We start from the raw sequence: 19,627 nt of genomic DNA, 5'->3' as shown, positions 1-19,627 counted from the left end.
TATTCAGGCCCACGCTCAATAATACATCAAGCTCCTAGCCATCATGACAAGGACCGTAACAGATCCAGCAACATCAGAGGACGCGGAAAAACAGCGAGACCTCCAAAAAGTGAAAAGTGCAATCAATATGATAAAATTGAACTTTAATTCATGAACTTTTTAACCAATAATATAATTAAACTAGTTAAAGTGAACTTGACGCAGTGATGAGCGTAAGTAGGAAGTGACTGAATAACAAGTGAAAGTGAAAGCATAACTAATGATCTGAATTGAACTTCGATTCGCAAATTTTAAATTTTAAATTTTTACATTTGGAATAATATTTTGACTTGTGTTTTGTGGGAGGAGCTTGATGTATTATTGAGCGTGGGCCTGAACAGGATACAGGATCGAATAAGTGAAAAGACGAATGTCATTGCGTGTAATTGTACAGCTGTGTTCGTACACCTGAGGATGACCTCTTGGGGTCGAAACATGTAGTGTAATAATAATAAAAATACGTTGTGTGGTCGGTAAAATTGACTCTAATATTAGTTTTATGGGTACCATAAACTCTATCATAATACAGTAAAATACTTCCCTCCTGACTGAATCATAAGTTCTCTTGCAGTCTATGAATTGTTGACTGCACTCCCATATTTTCTCCAATATCTGACGAATGCAAAAGGTCTGATCAGTAGTTGATGTGTTACACCGAAACCCACACTCATGATCCCCAGTAATTTCATCTGTGTATGGCATTAAACTTGAGAGAAGAATATTGAATAAAATTTTGTATGAAGCTGTTAACAGTGATAGGCCTCGATAATTTTGCAGTCAGTTTCATCGCCCTTTTTGTGAACTGGTACACTAATAGACTCCTTCCACTGACCAGACAATTATTCTACATTCTAAAGAGAATTAATGAGCTTATAGACTTCAGACCATAATTTTTCATCTCCTGCTTCATTCAGTTCTGCCGGAATTTGAACACTACCTGGCAATTAATATCTTTTCAATTTTGCAATAGCAATTTAAACCTCAAAATGGCTAGGATCTGGTACTAACGACTCAACTGTATGTATTTATATCTTCCTAACATCACTGCATTCAACAACTGAGAGAAATGGTTCTTCCACCTATTGAAAATATTGTGTGAATCCGCAAGAATTTCACCATTATCATTGTTCCTTACTTCTAGGCTGGTAACCCCTCTTAAGCTCATTTATTCCTCTATACAGACGTCTAATATTAGTGTTCTTACTGTTCATCGCAAGCTCATTAATTTTTTCTTTCAGATTTCTCGTTTCTTATTTCTGAAATGTCTGCTGGCCTCACGTCTTCTATTGTATCAGACAATATAGTTTTATGGGAAAATGTGTTTGTTTACTTCTTCTGTTCTCTAAGAGAACAAGTTGTAAACAGTTGTGAGTGACAATCCTCTGGTCGTCAAACAGAAGGAAAGGATTATATTCCTCCGGTGTATGAAGCACTAGCATTGACGCAACATGTTTGCATTAATATTATTCAAATAATTAATATCTCTTTCATGCATGTTTTCAGGTTTCTTTCGTGGTTTATGTAATTTCTGTCCTACCTAAATGAGCATATCTCTCAGCATATTTGGGCGTCGTAGTGAAGAGAAGTTTTGGCTCCTACCGAGAATCGATCCCCGACAGTTCAGGCGTAATCAGCTGTTTTACAGACCGGGCTGTTCCTGTTCATTTTAATACTTTAAAGCATAATCATATACATATTTTCCACTCCCTTAAAAATTAAAAAAGTTTGCATTTTACGCACAGTGCGTTTATATGTTTCATACACGCACAGTAACGCCGTGATTTTAGTCCGCAAGCGAACTGCACCGACCGAGTATCCGCCGCTTGTCGGCGAAGTTTAGTGCCAACTTTTGCTGATAGAGGGTGTCGCATGGTCAGTGCAACGAATCCGTTAACGTCAACGGCCGTTAATGTCGGTTTTCTAGACCGGAGACGCTATTTTCTCGAAATAATTCCTCAATTATCACCACGAGATTGAGTGGACCCCGTTCCAGAAAAACTAGCTCTCAGAGAAAATCTGGTAGCGCCAGGAATCGAACCCAAACCTCCGGATCTGTAGCCAGGAACGCTGACCACTAGACCACAGAGGCGGTCTATGTTTCATACAATACTCGAAATAAACAACGGTTACTTTCCTTAAAGAGCATTAACCGACTGGTCTTTGAAATGGAAACATGTGTTTCTTCACAGATAGGAACTGAATTATTTTAATATTATTTGTCTGAACTTAAATTTTTAAAGGACTAAACAAAAAGCTGTGCCAGCATTCAATAAAAAAGTTGTACCATACCAGAATGAGAGTAAACCATGATCATCATCGCCGTACCCAGCGTTCTTCGATGGATCGATTCGCTCTTCCAGGTTTTAACTAGAGAACTCCAGTTATCTCCAGTTGACAAATCGCTTCCTCCGACGAAGCTGGTCAGGCTTGAATTTTTCCATATCCACTTTCGTACAAGCAAGCATTTGCAACTCAGACGGCCTTATTTTTCTCTGCGTTTCTGCAAATGTTTCCTCGACAAAACACTAAATCCGTTCAGTAAATGTCAAGATTATGAGACTGGCTAGTGTCTCTGGAAAGAAATATATGTATATTATATTTGCTTATAAGAAAATTATCCCCTGACCGATATGGTTTGACACGCAAATAACTGTTTAGTTTAATGTACTATAGTCATCGGGGTGTAGAATAAAATTATTGCCATTCAATCAATTGCTCTTTTCGCTTCACAGACGAGATACCTCTCTTAAAATCATCTGGCTTTGAAACTTGGCATGCTTTGGTGCATGCCATCAACTAAAGAAAATTTCCCTACCATTTCTCAACAGTCAGAGCTACCTGTTGGAGTAATAATGACTCCATGGAAATATGTAGACACAGTTATCACGTAAAAGATAGAACAGTTTGTTTGCAGCCTGGTCCAACTAGGGTAGGGAACAGAGAAACATGCCGTAGAGACATCTAAGCTTTGGGTAGTGGAGTTACTTAAACTAAATACATGCAAATCACCATTTATTCGGGAAATATGTAGCGTAGTCACCAATATTCTCACAATTATTACTTTGCTATCTCCTGAGATAGGGGCTAGCTCTGTCTATTGGACCCAACTGAGTAGGTTTTACCTGAAGACGGGGACAGATTCCAGTTCTCGAAACGTTGTGTTTTTAATAGAAAGTAGACTGTTTTTTAGAATGGACAAGATGATGGATAATGTCCAGCAAAGTAATAATTGTAACAATTTACCATCATCACAAACTTTTAGATCTCATTACCCATATTCTCGCTATCTGAACCAATTATGTACAACACAACTGGCCAGAAAAAAAATGGGGTTTGGGTGACTTAAAAGTTATTACATTGTTAGTGCGTGTGGCGTTCTGTGTGTGCTGGATTTTGACTTTGGTCCATTTTATACACGAGGGTAAGGCTGGAAGCTACGCGGTATATATATATATATAGAACGTTATAATTGTTGCGTTATTTCTTCCACTGCAGAATGACACATGCTTTGCTTTCGAGTGCAATTCGACCCAACGGTAGACACAACTGAAATTCTACAAGCTTTACCAGGAATTCGGCAGGGCATTTCTGCCTTCTTCATATTCGTAGTTAGCTCATTTACACAGTGTTGTCGGGGTGTAATGCACAGTAAAATCAGGAAGTATAATACGTTGAAAATCTCAATGTTGACTTTGATGATATTAATACAAAATAATAGAAGTTTAAGACTCACTACTACATTACACTTGTGAACCGGGATAGCGTAGTCGGTATGGCGACTGGCTACTGGCTGGACGACCGAGGGGTCGGAGTTCGAGTACCGGTGGAGGAAAGAATTTTCTCTTCTCCACTTTGTTCAGACCGGCTCTGGGGCCCAGCCAGTCCCATATCTAACGGATAAGGGGGCTCTTTCTCCGGGGTTAAGCGGCATGGGCATGAAGCTGACCACTCATCTCCAACTAGTGCCGAGGTCAAGAAAATACGTGAATCAATACACCCACTACCTCATACACCTTCATGGAGTAGTGCTTAATTAATTAAGTGCAGGATCAACTTTACCTTTTACTTTTTTTTTCCCTGTGGCGCTACAGCCCCAATTTGGGCCTAGGCCTACCTCCATGAAACTCTCCGTTTCACTTCGGTTTACTAGATCTTACACATACGGTAGGACTCCTTGGGCGAGTGATCAGCTCGTCGCAAGGCCTCCACCTGTACACAAACCCAGAAAAACGCACACAAACATCCATGCCCTGAGTGGGATTCGAATCCACGATTCCGGCTTCCGAGCGAGCGAAGACAGTGCACGCCTTAGACCGCTCGGCTACCGTGACCGGCCACCATTTACTTTACTATATTACAATTATAAGCACTGAAATGGTATTCCATATGCTACATTTAACAAGCGTGGTGCAGTGCTGCCAGACTTACACTCTTGTAACTGCCACCTTTCTTTCAATAAATATTCTGATGTTTAACAATACGATGTGTCAATTTCTCCACAACTACTGATCTGAAATAGATCCTTTCATACAGTAGAACATCCTTTGTTATATATGCAAAGTTTTCTAAGGTAAAATATAAATCATTGTCTTTTTGTGAATTTTTAAGGAGTGCCATCTTAAAAAATAATATCCCCAGTATTATAACAGAAGTAGAGAAGGCGAGACAATTTTTTATTACTCTGAGCTCTAAGTTTGAAATGGTACAAGTAATATCAATAACGGGATTTTGTATTAATGTATATGAGATATCTGTACGCATTCACAAGAATTCCTGAGATAATATATCTTGAGAGACGTGAATGAAGTGATAGTTATTAAATCAGTTCGCAAAATTTATTTTCCAAAAACGAAATACTTTCCTCTGCAATATAAATGGAAAGAATTGCAAACTTATTCCTCGCTCTGTTGAGTACAAGAGGGATTTTGTAGGATGGATAGTAATTAACCTTATTGCTGCTGAAGTCTTGTATGATATTCCGTCTAGGTTTCCCTCCAAAACGGTAAACATAGCATATGGCCTGTGTTGAGATTGGTTCAAATGAGCGAGGATCTTGGCTGACGCGATATCTTTCGCGAATAATTAGAATAATTTTGGTGAACTTACTTCAAGTAACTCTAATATCCGAAATATAGATGTAGCTAGTAAATGTTTAGTAATCCTTGCCCCCCTTTACTTTGGCCACCAGCAGCACTCAATCGAAAATCTGCACTTAGTGCTCTGTGTTTAACATGTGTTTTTATGTAACAAAATGAAATTCTTGTAAATCAAGTTTTAATTGAAGAAAGTAGTCTTCTGGGATTTGGCACCGTGTATATGTGGTACCAAATCCCAGAAGACTGCTTTCTTCATACTCACCGCCGTGAAAGCCTCAAATCTTACAAGTTTTAATTCCTCCGCCCCAAAATGAAAACCTGGGGACAATACTCTATTAGCAACATCTGGAAATAAAGCAGTTACAGCGGTACGCGAAAGTCAATCCACTTTTTGGCATGTTCCCAGCTGGAAGTTGCAGCAATAACCTTGTAACTTTCCCATGTCTGTTTGTCTGCATGCAACAACTCGAGAACAACTGAAAGGATTTTTTTAAATTCATATTGACTAGTTTTGCTAAAATATATCAAACCATTCCAGTTTTGGTTAAAGTCGGACAGCAATGGTGGTCACTTAACAGGAAGACTCACGTTCGTTCTGCTCACTTCTAGAACTTAACCCGCTAAATATTTATCGGAGCGAAAACTCTTTCAAAAAAAAGTTATATTGAAAAACTAAGTGTACATTTCGTAGTCGCCGGAAGTAAGAACACCCACCCATCACAATTCGGACGAAAGTCCTTTTGAATGCAGATGCGTGTACTAGTCACAATGTGTGTTAATGTGCACATCGAGGACAGATATTCTCTATGAGGTTCTCTCAGGTTTCCTCATTACATCAAGTGCGTATAAATAGACCACGAATTCTCCACTCCATTGTCCCCCTTCTTCTGTAATTAACCTCTGTATATGAGATATAGGTGTTCAGTAACAAACTGTAGCTACTTACGGTGGTTTCCATCCCGTGCTCCTTGCAGAACTGTCAGTCTAATACAATTATATAATTCACAAATAGCTGATAAGGGACCTGCTTGTTTTATATGTGTTGCAGCAGTGTTCCTCAACCGCCGGGCCGCGGCCCAGTATCGGATCCTGGCATCAATTTTACCGGACCCTCGTCTTATGAAAAAAAAATTTACCGGGCGGCGGTCTGACAAAGGCTTAGAACCGCTGTGCTATAGGCTGGATGTCTTTTCTCGTGTTGTTTACTTCTACATGCATAAAGCATTTTCACCTGTGATTCTGCATGATTTGAAACGTGGTGTCTTAATTTCAAGGACGAGTGTCTTAAAACAATATGCCCCAGAAAATACTACTTGAACCCAAAAGTTATGAATGAAGTGGAAAAATGTTTCTGCATAACGAGGAACTTCGTAAATTATACCGATCTTGAAATTAGGAAGAGGAATTTATGAAGTATGCTGATAAGGTGATATCAGGTGGCATGTTGTACATACCACTTTTCATGATGATTGGTTCAGCCATTCAAGTTAAATTAAAGTTATAAATATTGCACCGTAGTGTCATGTGTTGTATTTCCAATTGTGTTTATGTCCATTAGTACAACTTCTGTATAGATGCACCATAGGCCAATTATCTACTACATATGTTGTATTTTAGCGTCCTGTTGCACTGATTCACGTCCGTGATGTGCATGTATTGACCGTCTTCTAGTGCACACAATCTCACTCACTTCACTACATGCTGCGTGCACGCAGCCACAAGAGAAGGACACATCACAAGACGCAGTATACACAAAATATAGGAAGAACGACTCCCATAGCGGAAGATTGATATAATACGCGAGTTTGAGATACGACGTATAAGATGATAAATCTTAACAAAATTTTAATATATAAATTTTATTATAGTACATGACGAATACATTTTAAATCATTTTACAAACGACACATGATGGCGAGCAGTGCAATAGTTTAACGTAAATAACACATCTGAGGATGGCACAGTGATGCCGAAACATGTAGTGAAGTGACAAGTGATATTGTGTGCACTAGAAGATGGTCAATACATACACATCATGGATATCTACTACATATTTCGGCTTTTCCGCCATCATCATGTATGTACAGTCACAGTTGGATGTACTGCTTACCCCTCATATTGGCCAGTGTTTATAGTGGGTACATGACTATAATTTTTGCTGCTGGTTTGAGACACTGGGGTGTAATGCTGTCATGTATTAAATAACTAATAAACTACTAACCAATAAACTAACTTCATCGAGCTCTGTCCTTCTTGAGAAGCTACAAGTTGCTCAGCTGCTCAGTAATTTCCCAATATTTTACGGAACCCGGAATTTCATTATTGTGTTAACAAGAACCTGACCCTTGTCCCCATACTGAGCCAGATTAAACCATGTAAGTTTTGAGGTTTTCACGGCGATGACAATGAAGAAAGTTGTCTTCTGGGTTTAGGCACCGTGTATTCTTCGTTTTGGCCGACGTTTCGGAGGAACGTAGCGCCTCCATCTTCAGAGCAGTTGAATAGCTGCGGAGAGCAGTAGCTGTGGTGATAGGATGTGGAAGGTGCTGCTTATATACGAAGTAGGCAGTGGGGGTGGTTAGGGAGAACGGACCAATGGGAGCAGTGGAGAGCGATTAAGGCCATATATGGTGTGTGACTAAGGGAGAGGGGGAACGGCCAGTGAGTACAGAAAACTTGAGGTCAATAGCACTAGGCCAAAACGAAGAATACACGGTGCCTAAACCCAGAAGACAACTTTCTTCAGATTAAACCAGTTCATACAACCCCAACCCCTTTATGCAAGATCCAACCAAATATTATCCTCCTACCTATGTTCAGGTTTTCCTGGTGCCCATCAAAAACCTTCATCTCCATGCGTGCTACATGCCCTGCACAGGTCAGTCACCTTACTTTAATCATTGTAAATATGTTTGGCCAAGAGTGCAAGTTATTAATTTCCTTATTATGCAGTTTTCTTGAACCACATATTACAAGTATTTCATCCCACTTCAGCCTCCATATTCTTCTCACATACATTCAGTTCATGTTCTTCCCTTGGGATCAGAGACCAAATTTCACACCAATACAAACTACAGACAAAATTAATTCTTGTATATTTTATAGTTTTTACATTTTTAGACAGCAGATGAGACGACAACATTTCTGAACTGAATGGTAGAAAGCATTACTTGAGTTCAATCTCCTCTTAATTTCCTCCTGAATCAAATTTTGATTTGTTACTATTGTTGCCAAATATGTGCACTTAGTTACATATTCAAAGGATTTATTAACTATCTTTATGTTATGATTTTGTCCTATATTCTGGAGATGACACATAAATTTGTGCTCAAAATTTTGTATTTACTTCTAGACCAACCTTCTTACTAGCATCATCTAGAATGTCTCTTTACAGTATCTATGTTATCTTCCAATAGATTTACTCCAAAGCATAGACCAACAGCTGGTGTGTTCTATTTAATTTCAGTACAACCTCGTTTTCCTGGGCTTTCCTAATGGCATATTTTAAAACAAGATTGAAAAGTGCTGGGAATAAAGTAACCCTTTGTTTTAGACCGTTTTGAATAAGAAATGTGTCACATGAATGTTTATCCATACTCTAGGGCCATTTAAAGAAATTTCAGTCAGCCTAACTAGTATCAAGGGTACCTCACACTCTATGGAAATATTTTAAAATTCTTCCCTCCTAACTGGATAATAGGCTTCTTTCACATCTGAATAACTGATGTACTGTCTCATTGTAATCTCTGTTTTCTTTCCAAGTCTCTGTTTGATGCAGAAAATCTGATCAGTGGTTGATCTATTATGTTGAAAACCACAAATAATAATCTCCACAATAATTTTGTCTATATGTGGACTTAACCTTGAGATAAGGATATAGGATAAAATCTTGTATGTAGTTGTTAACAGCAATATGATTCGATAATTATTACAGTTAATTTCTTTGTCCTTCTTGTGAATTGGTAAAATAATGACCTCCATTCATTTTTCAGGCAAGTATTCCTTATTCCTAAAAGAACTAATGTGTTTATTGATCTTAGTATGTAATATTTTGCTTCCTGCTTGAATCAGTTCTGCTAGAATTTGATCAACTCTTGTTATTTATAAGTTCTGAACTTTGCAATACCAATTCCAAATTCAGAAAGGCTAGGTTCAGTTAGTAATGGCTCGGCTATATCTATCCGCGTAACATCACTGACCATATGTGCATTCATTAGCGGAGAGAAAGGATTCTTCCACCCATTTTAATGTTATGGGAATCTGCAAACAGATCACTATTCTTATCTTTTACTACGTCTTCTTCTTCTTCTTCTTCTTCTTCCTCTTCCTGTTCTTCTTACTGTGTGTTGCAAGTTCATTAGTTTTATCTCCCAGATATTATTTTTTTTTTCCTGAAATATCTTCTAACTTCATTTTTTCATTGTTCAAATTATCTCCATTTATCTGGCTTGGAACCTGTAACCATTTCAATTTGCCTTGTTTCCTTTGATCTAATATTTTTGAACATTTTTCATCAAACTACAGCTTATGATTCTTCAATTCATAATAACCTAGACTCCCTCTGGCTGTAATTTTGATATTCTGTCTAATAGTTTCCCAGGCTCTATTAATATCTACGTCACTGTCTACGTTTTCCAAAGGTGCAAACCAGTTTGAAACTTCTTTATTGCTAGTGGGGTGGGACTAAGTCCCTTGTACTGTGGCCACTTCTGGCCTATTGTACCAGCCCCAGATGATAGGTGAGGGTGATTGTGGAGCAATTGGTGGAATGAAGATTGGCAGGGGAAACCAAAGTACTCGGAGGAAACCTGCCCCAGCGCCACGTTGTCCACCACAAATCCCACCTGACCAGTCCCGGGATCGAAACCGGACCGCCGCGGTCGGAAGCCAGCGACTAACCGCTTGAGCTATGGCGCGGCCTCTTTGAAACTTCATACTGACGCTCTTCTTTACCTTGCTTAATTTCTTGAGATAGAACCACTAAATGTCAATTTGTTTCTTGCTCATTTACTTACTGCCAGTTGGCCGTACCATAGCTCAAGCGGTTAGTCGCTGGCTTCCCATCGCGGCAGTCCGACTTCGATCTCGGGTCTGGTCAAGAGGGATTTATGGTGGACAAAGTGGCGCTGGGTCAGGTTTCCTCCGAATACTTCGGTTTCCCCAGCCAATCTTCATTCCACCAATTGCTCCACAATCACCCTCACCTATCATCTGGGGTTGGTACAATAGGCCAGAAGTGGCTGCAGTACAAGGGACTTAGTCCCACCCCACTAGAAATAAGAAAAAATTACTTACTGCCAGTCTGTCCCTAGCTTTTGCCACTGTCAGATAGCGATCAGAATCACAATCTGTCCTCTGAGAGATAGAGTATCGTGTACATATGAATTCCGCCTCATATCTATCAAAATATAGTCAATCTGATTCCAGGTCTGTCAATCAGGAGGCATCTAAGTAAATTTATTAATGTTGTGATGTGGGGACAGTTTATTTTTGACAGTTAGACTTTTGTTTGTGGTAAAGTTTACTACTATAACTCCATTGCCATTAGTTTAGTTTAGTTCAGTTTAGTTTAGTTTAGCTTAGTTTAGTTTATTTGGTTGAGTTTTGTTACAAACATAGACTTGTTTCCACATAATACCGGGGTTTTCTGGTTCACTGGTTTAATAAATACAAACATAAAAACTACGAACTTATATTGCTTGAATTAGTACAGTTACTATTCCTGTCACTACTGACACAACCACTACTGCACCATTTCTATTTCAATTCTCAATCTATTTTTACTTTTTATATTTTTGCTTCCAGCTAACCTCAGGAGGGGTTGACCCCTCCAATTTTGGTCTCCCTCTTATGTTTAGTTTTAAGTAAATGATTTCCAGTGGCCTTTAACTTACTACATTTTTACAGCTAATTATCTTCCTGTATATTATGTTCTCATTTATGTTCAAACATTTATTGTATACAAATTCTTCTCTCTTTTTTTTTCGTTTCAGGACATTTCACTACTATCAATTGTTATACCTAATTAACTTATTTCATCTGTCACATCAATTTTTACTATCATTAGAAATTTCATTTAAACTCTTGTTCATAATTTTGGTTTGAAAATATCTTCTGTACCCATTTTGGCATTGAAATATCTTAAGAAAATTTTCATGTGGTACTTAAGGAATTAACTGAATGCCCATTCTGGTTCCTCCTAGAGGATGTGTTATGTACCATTAATTTTGTCCTCTGTTGAGCATGAATATTCAGAACAGTGATGTCACACAAACATCCTATCACTCACAAACTCTAACCTCTTAACTGCTGGTATGATTCTCTTGTGTACTAAAAATACCATCCATAATTTGTGATTCTCATTTCCTTTTTCATAGAAGAACGTATAATTGTCTGTTGGTTAATGGCCACCCCTTTCCCATCGGACCTCCTATAATCCCAATACAAATAATCTGTACTTTGTTATTTCTCTTGCAGCTGTTATCATTGAACCCACCCTATAGAGTCTCCCTAGTTTCCATGTGCCAAATACCATGCCCATTTTCCTTAGCTTAGGCTGTTCTGGAGAATCTGTGTAACATTTCGAAACAGGTTGTTTATTTATGGTGAGGAGTTGTTAGACTCAGCCCAACACCCAAAATTCAGGATGACCCCTTATCAGGAGTCAATGACTAATTCAATATATTTGTAGCTAACTTCCATATCTGGAAGCCGTCTTCTCCTTCTGCAACTTGAGGAAACACCATGCCGTGGTGACAAGGGATCCAGTTAGCGTCAGCTACCATATACCTATTTGTTAAATGTATAAGTTTGGTAATTGTTCATTTTTATTCGACAGTCCTTTTATTATACAAGTGTTGTTCTTTCTGTAAATACTTTTATTTTAGTTTAGGTTATTTTGACGCTCTCTCTGGTCTAGTGGTCAGAGTTCCTGACTACAGATCCAGAGGTTCCATGTGCAATTGCTGGCACTACCACAGTTTCTGAGAAATAGTGGGTCTGGAACGGGATTCACTCAGCCTCGTGAGGATAACTGGGGAGCTTTTTCAAGGAAATAGTGGCTCCAGTCTAGAAAACCGAGATTAACGGCCGTGGGGATCCCTTACGCTGACCACGCGACATCCTCTATACGTCAAGTTGACATTAAGTTCAACAAGTGGCGGTCGCTCGTTCGGTATAATTCGCTTGCGGACTATAGACCATGGATTTTTTCTCTTTTTTGTAGATACAGATGTAGTACATTCTCATGCATGTTTCGTGTGTACTTGATACGGCTTGCTGTAAGTTGTCATCTTGTTCTTCGTTGTTGAGTTATGTATCTTTGGGTGGAATCTTTTCAGATGTTACCTTGTTTTCTTGTTTTTCGCTGTTTAGCTTCGGATTTCTGGTGGAAAGACATTTCTGGTTTTCTTTTTGTGTTCTGGTGGTGGACGATCTTGTGCTTGTGAGTGTTCTGTGGATGATGACTTTTTGGATCAGATGTGGAATTCTAAACAATACAATATATGTGATTAATACAGTGAGTACTGTAACGAATCATGTAGTTTAAACAATTATCAGTTTCATTCATTTTAAAATTCTTAAGAAAATTTATTTCAACAATGACATAATATGACATCTTTGCAGCCCAGCAGATGATATGTAATTTCTCATTCGGCCCTTAATCGAAAAAGCTTTTACCAGATCTGATATATAGGCCTAACTTACGCAGTTCCGAATCAATTCTTTTAGGTAAAACAGCCAAAGCATGTCGTTGAAGATCCATTTTAATATTTCATCCCATCTTCTTCTAAGTTATCCCTTTCCAGGAAGTTCTTCCAAGAAAATTCTCTCTACGTTACTTCTATCTCGCATCCAAGCTATATATCAAAGCAAACTCTTGCTTGATTATCTCTCCTTAACAATCTTAAATGACCTATTTTTCTTACTAAGATTCCCAATTCTCTAGTAAGACAAGCACTCTACAACATTTTTGTACGCTTAGCAATTACATGAATCCAACTCCGTTTCCTCCTCTGCCACAAAGATAAATAGTACAACGACAACCAGAAACATACACGTACAATGGCAACAAATCACACTGAGTGACATTTGCACTTTATAGGCCGAATAATTTAATAACATCAATAAAAAAATCCCATTGAAATATCAAAGAGAAAACTTGACAATTCCAATTTCTAGTTGCGGTTTCCGCAGCTAATCCCTCTGTTGTTCAACTTTTATAGCCCATAATTCTTGACGGACACCTTGAAATCAAGATTTCACTGAATATACAAAAAAAAAAATATATGATATTCTGCTATTATACGTACTATATGTTCTTTTTCAGCACATGTCTAGACTGCAGCACTGTCAAGAAGTTTCTGCAGAAGCACAAGAACTCCCTGTTGGAACATCTACCCTTTTCACCTGACGTAGCGCCGTGTGATATTTTTATACTTCCAAAGATCAAGTCTGCACTAAAAGGAACCAGTTTCGAGTCCGTAGATGCAGTGAAAGCAAAGGCGGCGGAGGTAATGAAAAAGCTATCAGAAAAGGACCAGCAGCATTGCTTCCAATAGTGGCAAATACGCATGGAGCGATGTAGGGCTCGGAGAGGGGACCACTGAATAACAGATTTTAGGGCATCAGTCCCGTTATTTTATAGCCGCTACACGTACTTGAAGCACATTTTTTCTTCTAATTGGGATAAAGCGGCCAGAGAGTGAAGCTGACCATTGGTTCTCTTTTAATTCTGGCGTTGGGCCTAATCCTTTTAGGCCTGAATCTCGTCTAAATAATACTTCATAATACAATTTCTATTTCAAGAAAACACGTTGGGTCTGTAGTAGATCTACACAGAACGTGGTGTTTAAGGAAATAATCTTTGTTATTAATTTATTTATGGTTTATGTTACGGTACTCTCAGTATCTCAGACTGAATGGCGAGGAATGGAGGGACGAACTGGAAAAGAGTGGAATGAAGAGGTTGTGGCATAATTGTAGGTACTATCCTGTCATTTGTGTGGAGGGACTGAGAAAATCCATGAAAGTTGCTGTCAGGATAGTGTGTCTTGGCCGGGAATCAAACCAGGCACCTTCCGAATAAAAGTCGGAGCATTACCGCCTGGTCCAGCTTGCTCGGTGTCGCTGTACATTATATGAATCATATGAAACGTATAAATGCCATCTGTGAACAGGATAAAGAATTTTAAATGTTACAGCAGGCGGTACGTATAGTTACCACCGTGTCTTAAGTGTCCTGTGCAGATCTACGCCTCCAGTTTTAGCTTCATTCTCAAATTAAACAGATTTCTTTTTTTCAAAAACTATTAATCTGGAAGCAGTGTTTCCTTCATCATACTTCATATACATCGTTAAATAATAAAATGCAATCTACAGCTAACCCCCTGCTTCCAGTATTCATTTAAAGAGTTAACAAAACTTGTGCCATAAACTCTCTTCTCTGACCACAAACAGTGTGATAGCAATACGATACAAAGGTCTGACCTGGTTTTCCGTATGTTTGTTGCTCTAGTATCACTGCATCAGTTGCGAACGAAGGGCGCTGTGGTGAGTAACTGAAGAAAAATAAAAACACGCAAATGTTGAGAATCGGGTTTGTTGGTGCCGGAAATATTGCCCAAGCACTGACCAGAGGATTCATCGCTGCAGGTGAGTAAACTGGAAGGTTCTGACATTTTTATTATTAGAATTGTACGTAGTTACATAATGTTTTGAGCATGCGAACGGGACACAAGTGGAAAGTTGTCACGTCTCATTTATCGCAATATAGAGTGGCCATAAGGTTTCAGTCTGTTGTGTAATGTAAGTGTTTATTTAATAATAAAAGTGAGCCTAATGAAAATCAGTATACATTTATATTATAGAGCATACAGACTTTATGGCGACCTCGTATATCCAGTGATAAAATTTCCACTGCCGAGAATTTATACATATTAATTAAATTGGAAGATGGTCAGGAATGATGGGAAGGAAAATATATGGAAAATTACCGTCGTGGCCTATTTCAATAAACTTCCTAGGCATTCGTCTCATGAAATTTCAGAACGTCACGAAATGCTTTAGTGAGGATACAAGAACTAACTAGGCATGCACTGTCTTCGCTCGCTTGGAAACCGGGATCGTGGGTTCGAATCCCACTCAGGGCATGTATGTTTAGTTTGTGTGTGCGTTTTTCTGTGTTTGTGTACAGGTAGAGGCCTTGCGACGAGCTGATCACCCGCCCAAGGAGTCCTACCGAATGTGTAAGATATAGAAAAACCGGAGTGAACGGAGAAGTTCATGGAGGTAGGCCTAGGCCCACTGGGGCTGTAGTGCCAAGGAAAAAAAAAGGTAAACGGTAAAACTGCCCCCGTGCTTAACTAATTAAGCTGTACAGGAGGGAGGGGTATAGGGCAGTGGATGTATACTCATAGGTCCACGTTTTCTTGACCTCGGCACTAATTTGAACTGGGCAGATCCAAAATACGTCAACATGTTCGTAGTTTTTCCACTACACCACCTGCTAAGGACATTCCTGTTCGAGAGGTTTCTCTTTTTTAACGACTATTTGCACACATCAGTTAATATGTTCTGGCAAATGACAGGATGCTTGCGAACCGTTTGTTAGGAAGATGGTGGAAATAGGGGAGAGTTCCTTTGTCTTAAACCACTATTCCTGGCAAGTCTGGAGGAGAACTACGAGGCGTCTGTCGGGATGACAGTGGACGCCAATATCAGAGGCCTTTTCGATTTCCCACAGTCCGTATATTGCCTAAAGTGTTCTATGGCCTTTCTTCTGAACGTACCATTCACAGTCTTCTTGTTCTTAATTGAACGTGTAACCTCTGCATTCGATAGGGCATAATCGAATAGCAAACAAACAAATGTTCACAGATAAGTAATGATGTGTGTATCATAGACAAGAAGAGACGCTTTAAGATTAGGACAGATTTGGGGAACAGCGACATGAAAACGTGGAGCCAAGCCACGGGATAAAAGAGTGCAGTGTTCAGCGCGTACAAGCAATGATATAAATTGTAATGTATCATATGAGAATCGATAGAGTAGCATAAGACACCTTCAGTACAGAAAGAAGCAAAGAGACGTACCGTGCTGTGGAAATAGCATGGAAAATTACGAAGAGAGAGAAAGAAATTACTATGACCTGCAGGGAGTCGCTTTCAAATTTCTGACCGGGAAATATGTGGGTTGGGAATCTTTACTTATAAATCATTTAATTAATTATTTGTATTTGTGCACGGTTGATTTAACGTCGCTGTTAGCAGCTGAGTAGAGTCAAATAGCAGGACGAATAATACGAGTAAAAAAATGAATTGAAAAAGCTGTGGAAAGAAGGAGTCCTAGTCTAATTTAATATCCTACCATTTTATTGGATGGAGTTAACTCCGAAGAAAGAAATTCATTCATGGGCAAATTATGGTAAAGATTTAAATCTGGGACCTTCCGAACATGAATTAGGAGTGCTATGCCCCTGACCGAGATGTTCTATGATTAGCTTGAAGGTTTCTAAAGCCAACGAAGATTGTTTATAACAACTTTTATTTAATTCTTTGAATTTGTTACATGCTTGCACCCAGTAATTTTAGATTTGCTATCAGCAATGAAATATTGACTGAAACGTCACAAAAGTATTCCAAATAAAATTTACTTCAATGTATCTGAAGTTTAGTATTATATTTGAAAGACACATCTTTGGCGGGAAATCTGAGACAAGAAAAGAGACGAAGAAGAGATCATAAGCATATTGCAGGTTAGATGGCATAATACTCGTATGTTATGACCACCAAATAAACAGATATATTTTACAGGAACACTTCTTTTTCAACATGGAATTATGTCGCTGCTCATCTTTAATACTTTTTCCGTCTGGTGTGTTGTGTGCTGTCTTTTTATGTTATTGAGATTAGGAGAGGAAGAGGTAGTGGGGAGGGGGGACACCGTTAGTCTGTATAGGTCTCGTATATTGTATGAAATATGGGATTGTTTGTTTCTACGTGTGTGTCATTCATGTGTAGGCCCTTCTTACTTACTCTGTATATATGGTATTTCTCTAGTGTATTCAAATGTCTACCCTTCTTTCCCGTTGTTACAACTTCCATTATGTCTGTTATTGTTCCGTATGCATGTCCTGTATTTATTATGTGATTTGAGTACCCGGAATTGCTATTATTATTTCTAATATCATGTATATGTAACTTATATCTGGTGTTATATGTTCGGCCCGTTTGTACAATGTACTTCAATGGACAATCCGCACATTTCATTTGGTATATGCCACTTTTATTGTATTTATCCAATTGTGGTTTATGTTTGAGTATATTTGCAATTGTGTTCCGTGTGCGAAATGCTACTTTTATCCGTATGTCTTTGAAATGTTTCGTGATTTTCCGTATTTCATTTGTACTATATGTAAATATGGCCCATTTCGTTTTTTGGTGTTGTTCGTCGTCATGTGTGTTTGATTTCTATTTTCGTCTTGTCTGATTTGGTCTGTTAATTATGTTTGTGTCGTATCCGTTGTTATGTAGTATGTTTTTAATAGTGTTCTTCTCTATCTATTTTTCTTTTCCTATTATTGGGTATGTATAGAGTCTATTTATTAGATAATTAATGCCTGACAATTTGTGCTCGAATGGATGGCACGAACTGTTAGGTATTATGATGTCCGTTTGTGTGGGATTCCTTTATATTGCAAATTGCAGCCTATCTTCCTTGCGATCTATTATTATATGTAGAAAATTAATAGATTCTTATTCTTTCTCAATGGTGAAATTTATAGTTGGTTGCAATTCGTTAATTTCTTTGTTCGTTATCTTTTCATCATATATTATTACTATGTCATCGACATATCTAAAGTTAGCCACTATTTGTTGTTTTACTAGAATGGGATATATTTGTGTGTGTTCCATATATTGTATATATGTTTCTGCTATTATTGCTGATGTTGGGGCTGCCATAGTTAGTTCATCTGTTTGTTTGTAGTATTCTTGGTTAATTTGTAAATAATTTTGTTCAGATACTGTTTTTAACATATGTATTATTTCCTTATGGCTTTCTTTATCTATTTCTCGGTCTTTTTCTAATATAAAGTTTATTATATCTATGGCATTTGTTTTCGGTATGTTTGTGTACATGTTCTCTATGTCAAAGGAACGTAGTCGCATATTGTCATTAAGTTTAACAGTTTGTAAATCTGTCATTAAGTGGGAGGAATTTTGGACATTGAATGTGTTTGGTAATTTTAAACGACTCTGCAATACTTTTTTTGAAACGGTATAAATCGCCAGGTAGTGATCAAATTCCGGCAGTACTTATTCAAGCAGGAGGCAAAATATTACGTTCCAAGATCCATAATTTAATTATTTCTCTTTGGCATAAGGAAAAATTGACTGATCAGTGGAAGGAGTCTATTATTGTACCAGTTCACAGGAAGGGTGATAAAGCTGACTGTAGTAATTATTGGGGGATATCACTGCTATCAACTTCATATAAAATTTTGCCCAAGTCCATATATAAATGAAATTATTGGGGATCATTAGTGTGGGTTTTCGACGTAACAGATCAACTTTAGATCAGATCTTTTGCATTCGTCAGATATTGGAGAAAAAATGGGAGTACGATGAGACAGTACAAAGGGAGTTCCGTATATAATGCCTCCTATTTTTTTAAAGAAAACTACAACAGATACAGAAATCATAATAACGCAGTTAAATAGAGCAAGATTTCAGCTACTTACAGCTATTTTTCCACATAATCACCACCATTCGTTATGCACTTTTGCCATCGATGAACAAGAGCCTGTATGCCGCGCCCGTAAAAGTCTGCGCCAGCAGAGGCTAGCCACTTTCTTACAGCTGCAATAACAGCATCGTTGTCTGGAAAATGTTGCCCACGTAGTCCGTCTTTCATAGGCCTAAAGAGATGGAGTCTGAAGGTGCTAAATCGGGGTTAAATCGGGGCTATAAGGTGGATGTGGTAGGACAGTCCAGCCAAACTTTGCAATGTGCGCGGTGGTCGCCAAACTGGTATGGGGTCTAGCTTTATCGTGTTGCAAGCGAAAGGTTGTCTGCTTCTCTGGTCTGACTCGGGAAATTTGGGCTTTCACCTTAGTCAGCGTCGTCTTGTAGCGTTCAGAATTGACAGACCCTGGTCGTTATCTGCTGATCTGTTCGGATGAGGCGCTGTTCATTGTGAGGAGTGGCAGCTGAGCAGGGACGCCCATGGCGTGGCTTGTCGTGCACTTCACTTTCGCCACTGTTGAAACGCACTACCCGCCGAATCATTGTGCTGACATCCACTGTATTGTCTGCGTACACCTTTAGCAAGTGTCGATGGATGTCAGTGGGTACAATTTGGTCGGCAGTGAGAAATTCAATAACACATTTCTTTTCCATACGCACTTCTATGTCAGACGCCATTTTGGTAGACTGCTCTGCTGTCGCTATCTGTCGCATGACAACCAAATTAACAGTACATTGGCGGGAAGG

At 38.6% G+C, this 19,627-nt stretch overlaps 2 protein-coding genes across 3 annotated transcripts in view; one reads left to right on the top strand and one right to left on the bottom strand.

Moving 5' to 3' along the window:
- Nucleotides 1-6,120, bottom strand: part of LOC111866064 (alpha,alpha-trehalose-phosphate synthase [UDP-forming]) — a 60,878-nt gene extending 54,758 nt beyond the window's left edge. Inside the window, exon 1 of one of the 2 annotated variants that reach the window (XM_023854609.2) lies at nucleotides 6,082-6,120. In XM_023854609.2, the coding sequence (XP_023710377.1) occupies nucleotides 6,082-6,093 (12 nt within the window). In that variant the 5' untranslated portion in view covers nucleotides 6,094-6,120. The remainder of the gene's footprint in view (nucleotides 1-6,081) is intronic. The other variant, XM_023854606.2, reaches the window with a different exon arrangement.
- An 8,505-nt stretch (nucleotides 6,121-14,625) lies between these two features.
- Nucleotides 14,626-19,627, top strand: part of LOC111866130 (pyrroline-5-carboxylate reductase 2) — a 21,462-nt gene continuing 16,460 nt past the window's right edge. Inside the window, exon 1 of the mRNA XM_023854775.2 lies at nucleotides 14,626-14,789. Coding sequence (XP_023710543.1) covers nucleotides 14,720-14,789 — 70 coding nt within the window. The 5' untranslated portion in view covers nucleotides 14,626-14,719. The remainder of the gene's footprint in view (nucleotides 14,790-19,627) is intronic.

This window comes from Cryptotermes secundus, unplaced genomic scaffold (genome assembly GCF_002891405.2).
Source record: "Cryptotermes secundus unplaced genomic scaffold, Csec_1.0 scaffold318, whole genome shotgun sequence".
NCBI classification, from domain to species: domain Eukaryota; kingdom Metazoa; phylum Arthropoda; class Insecta; order Blattodea; family Kalotermitidae; genus Cryptotermes; species Cryptotermes secundus.
The sequence above is the reverse complement of the archived record's forward strand: the minus strand, read 5'-3'. Positions and strand labels throughout refer to the sequence as shown.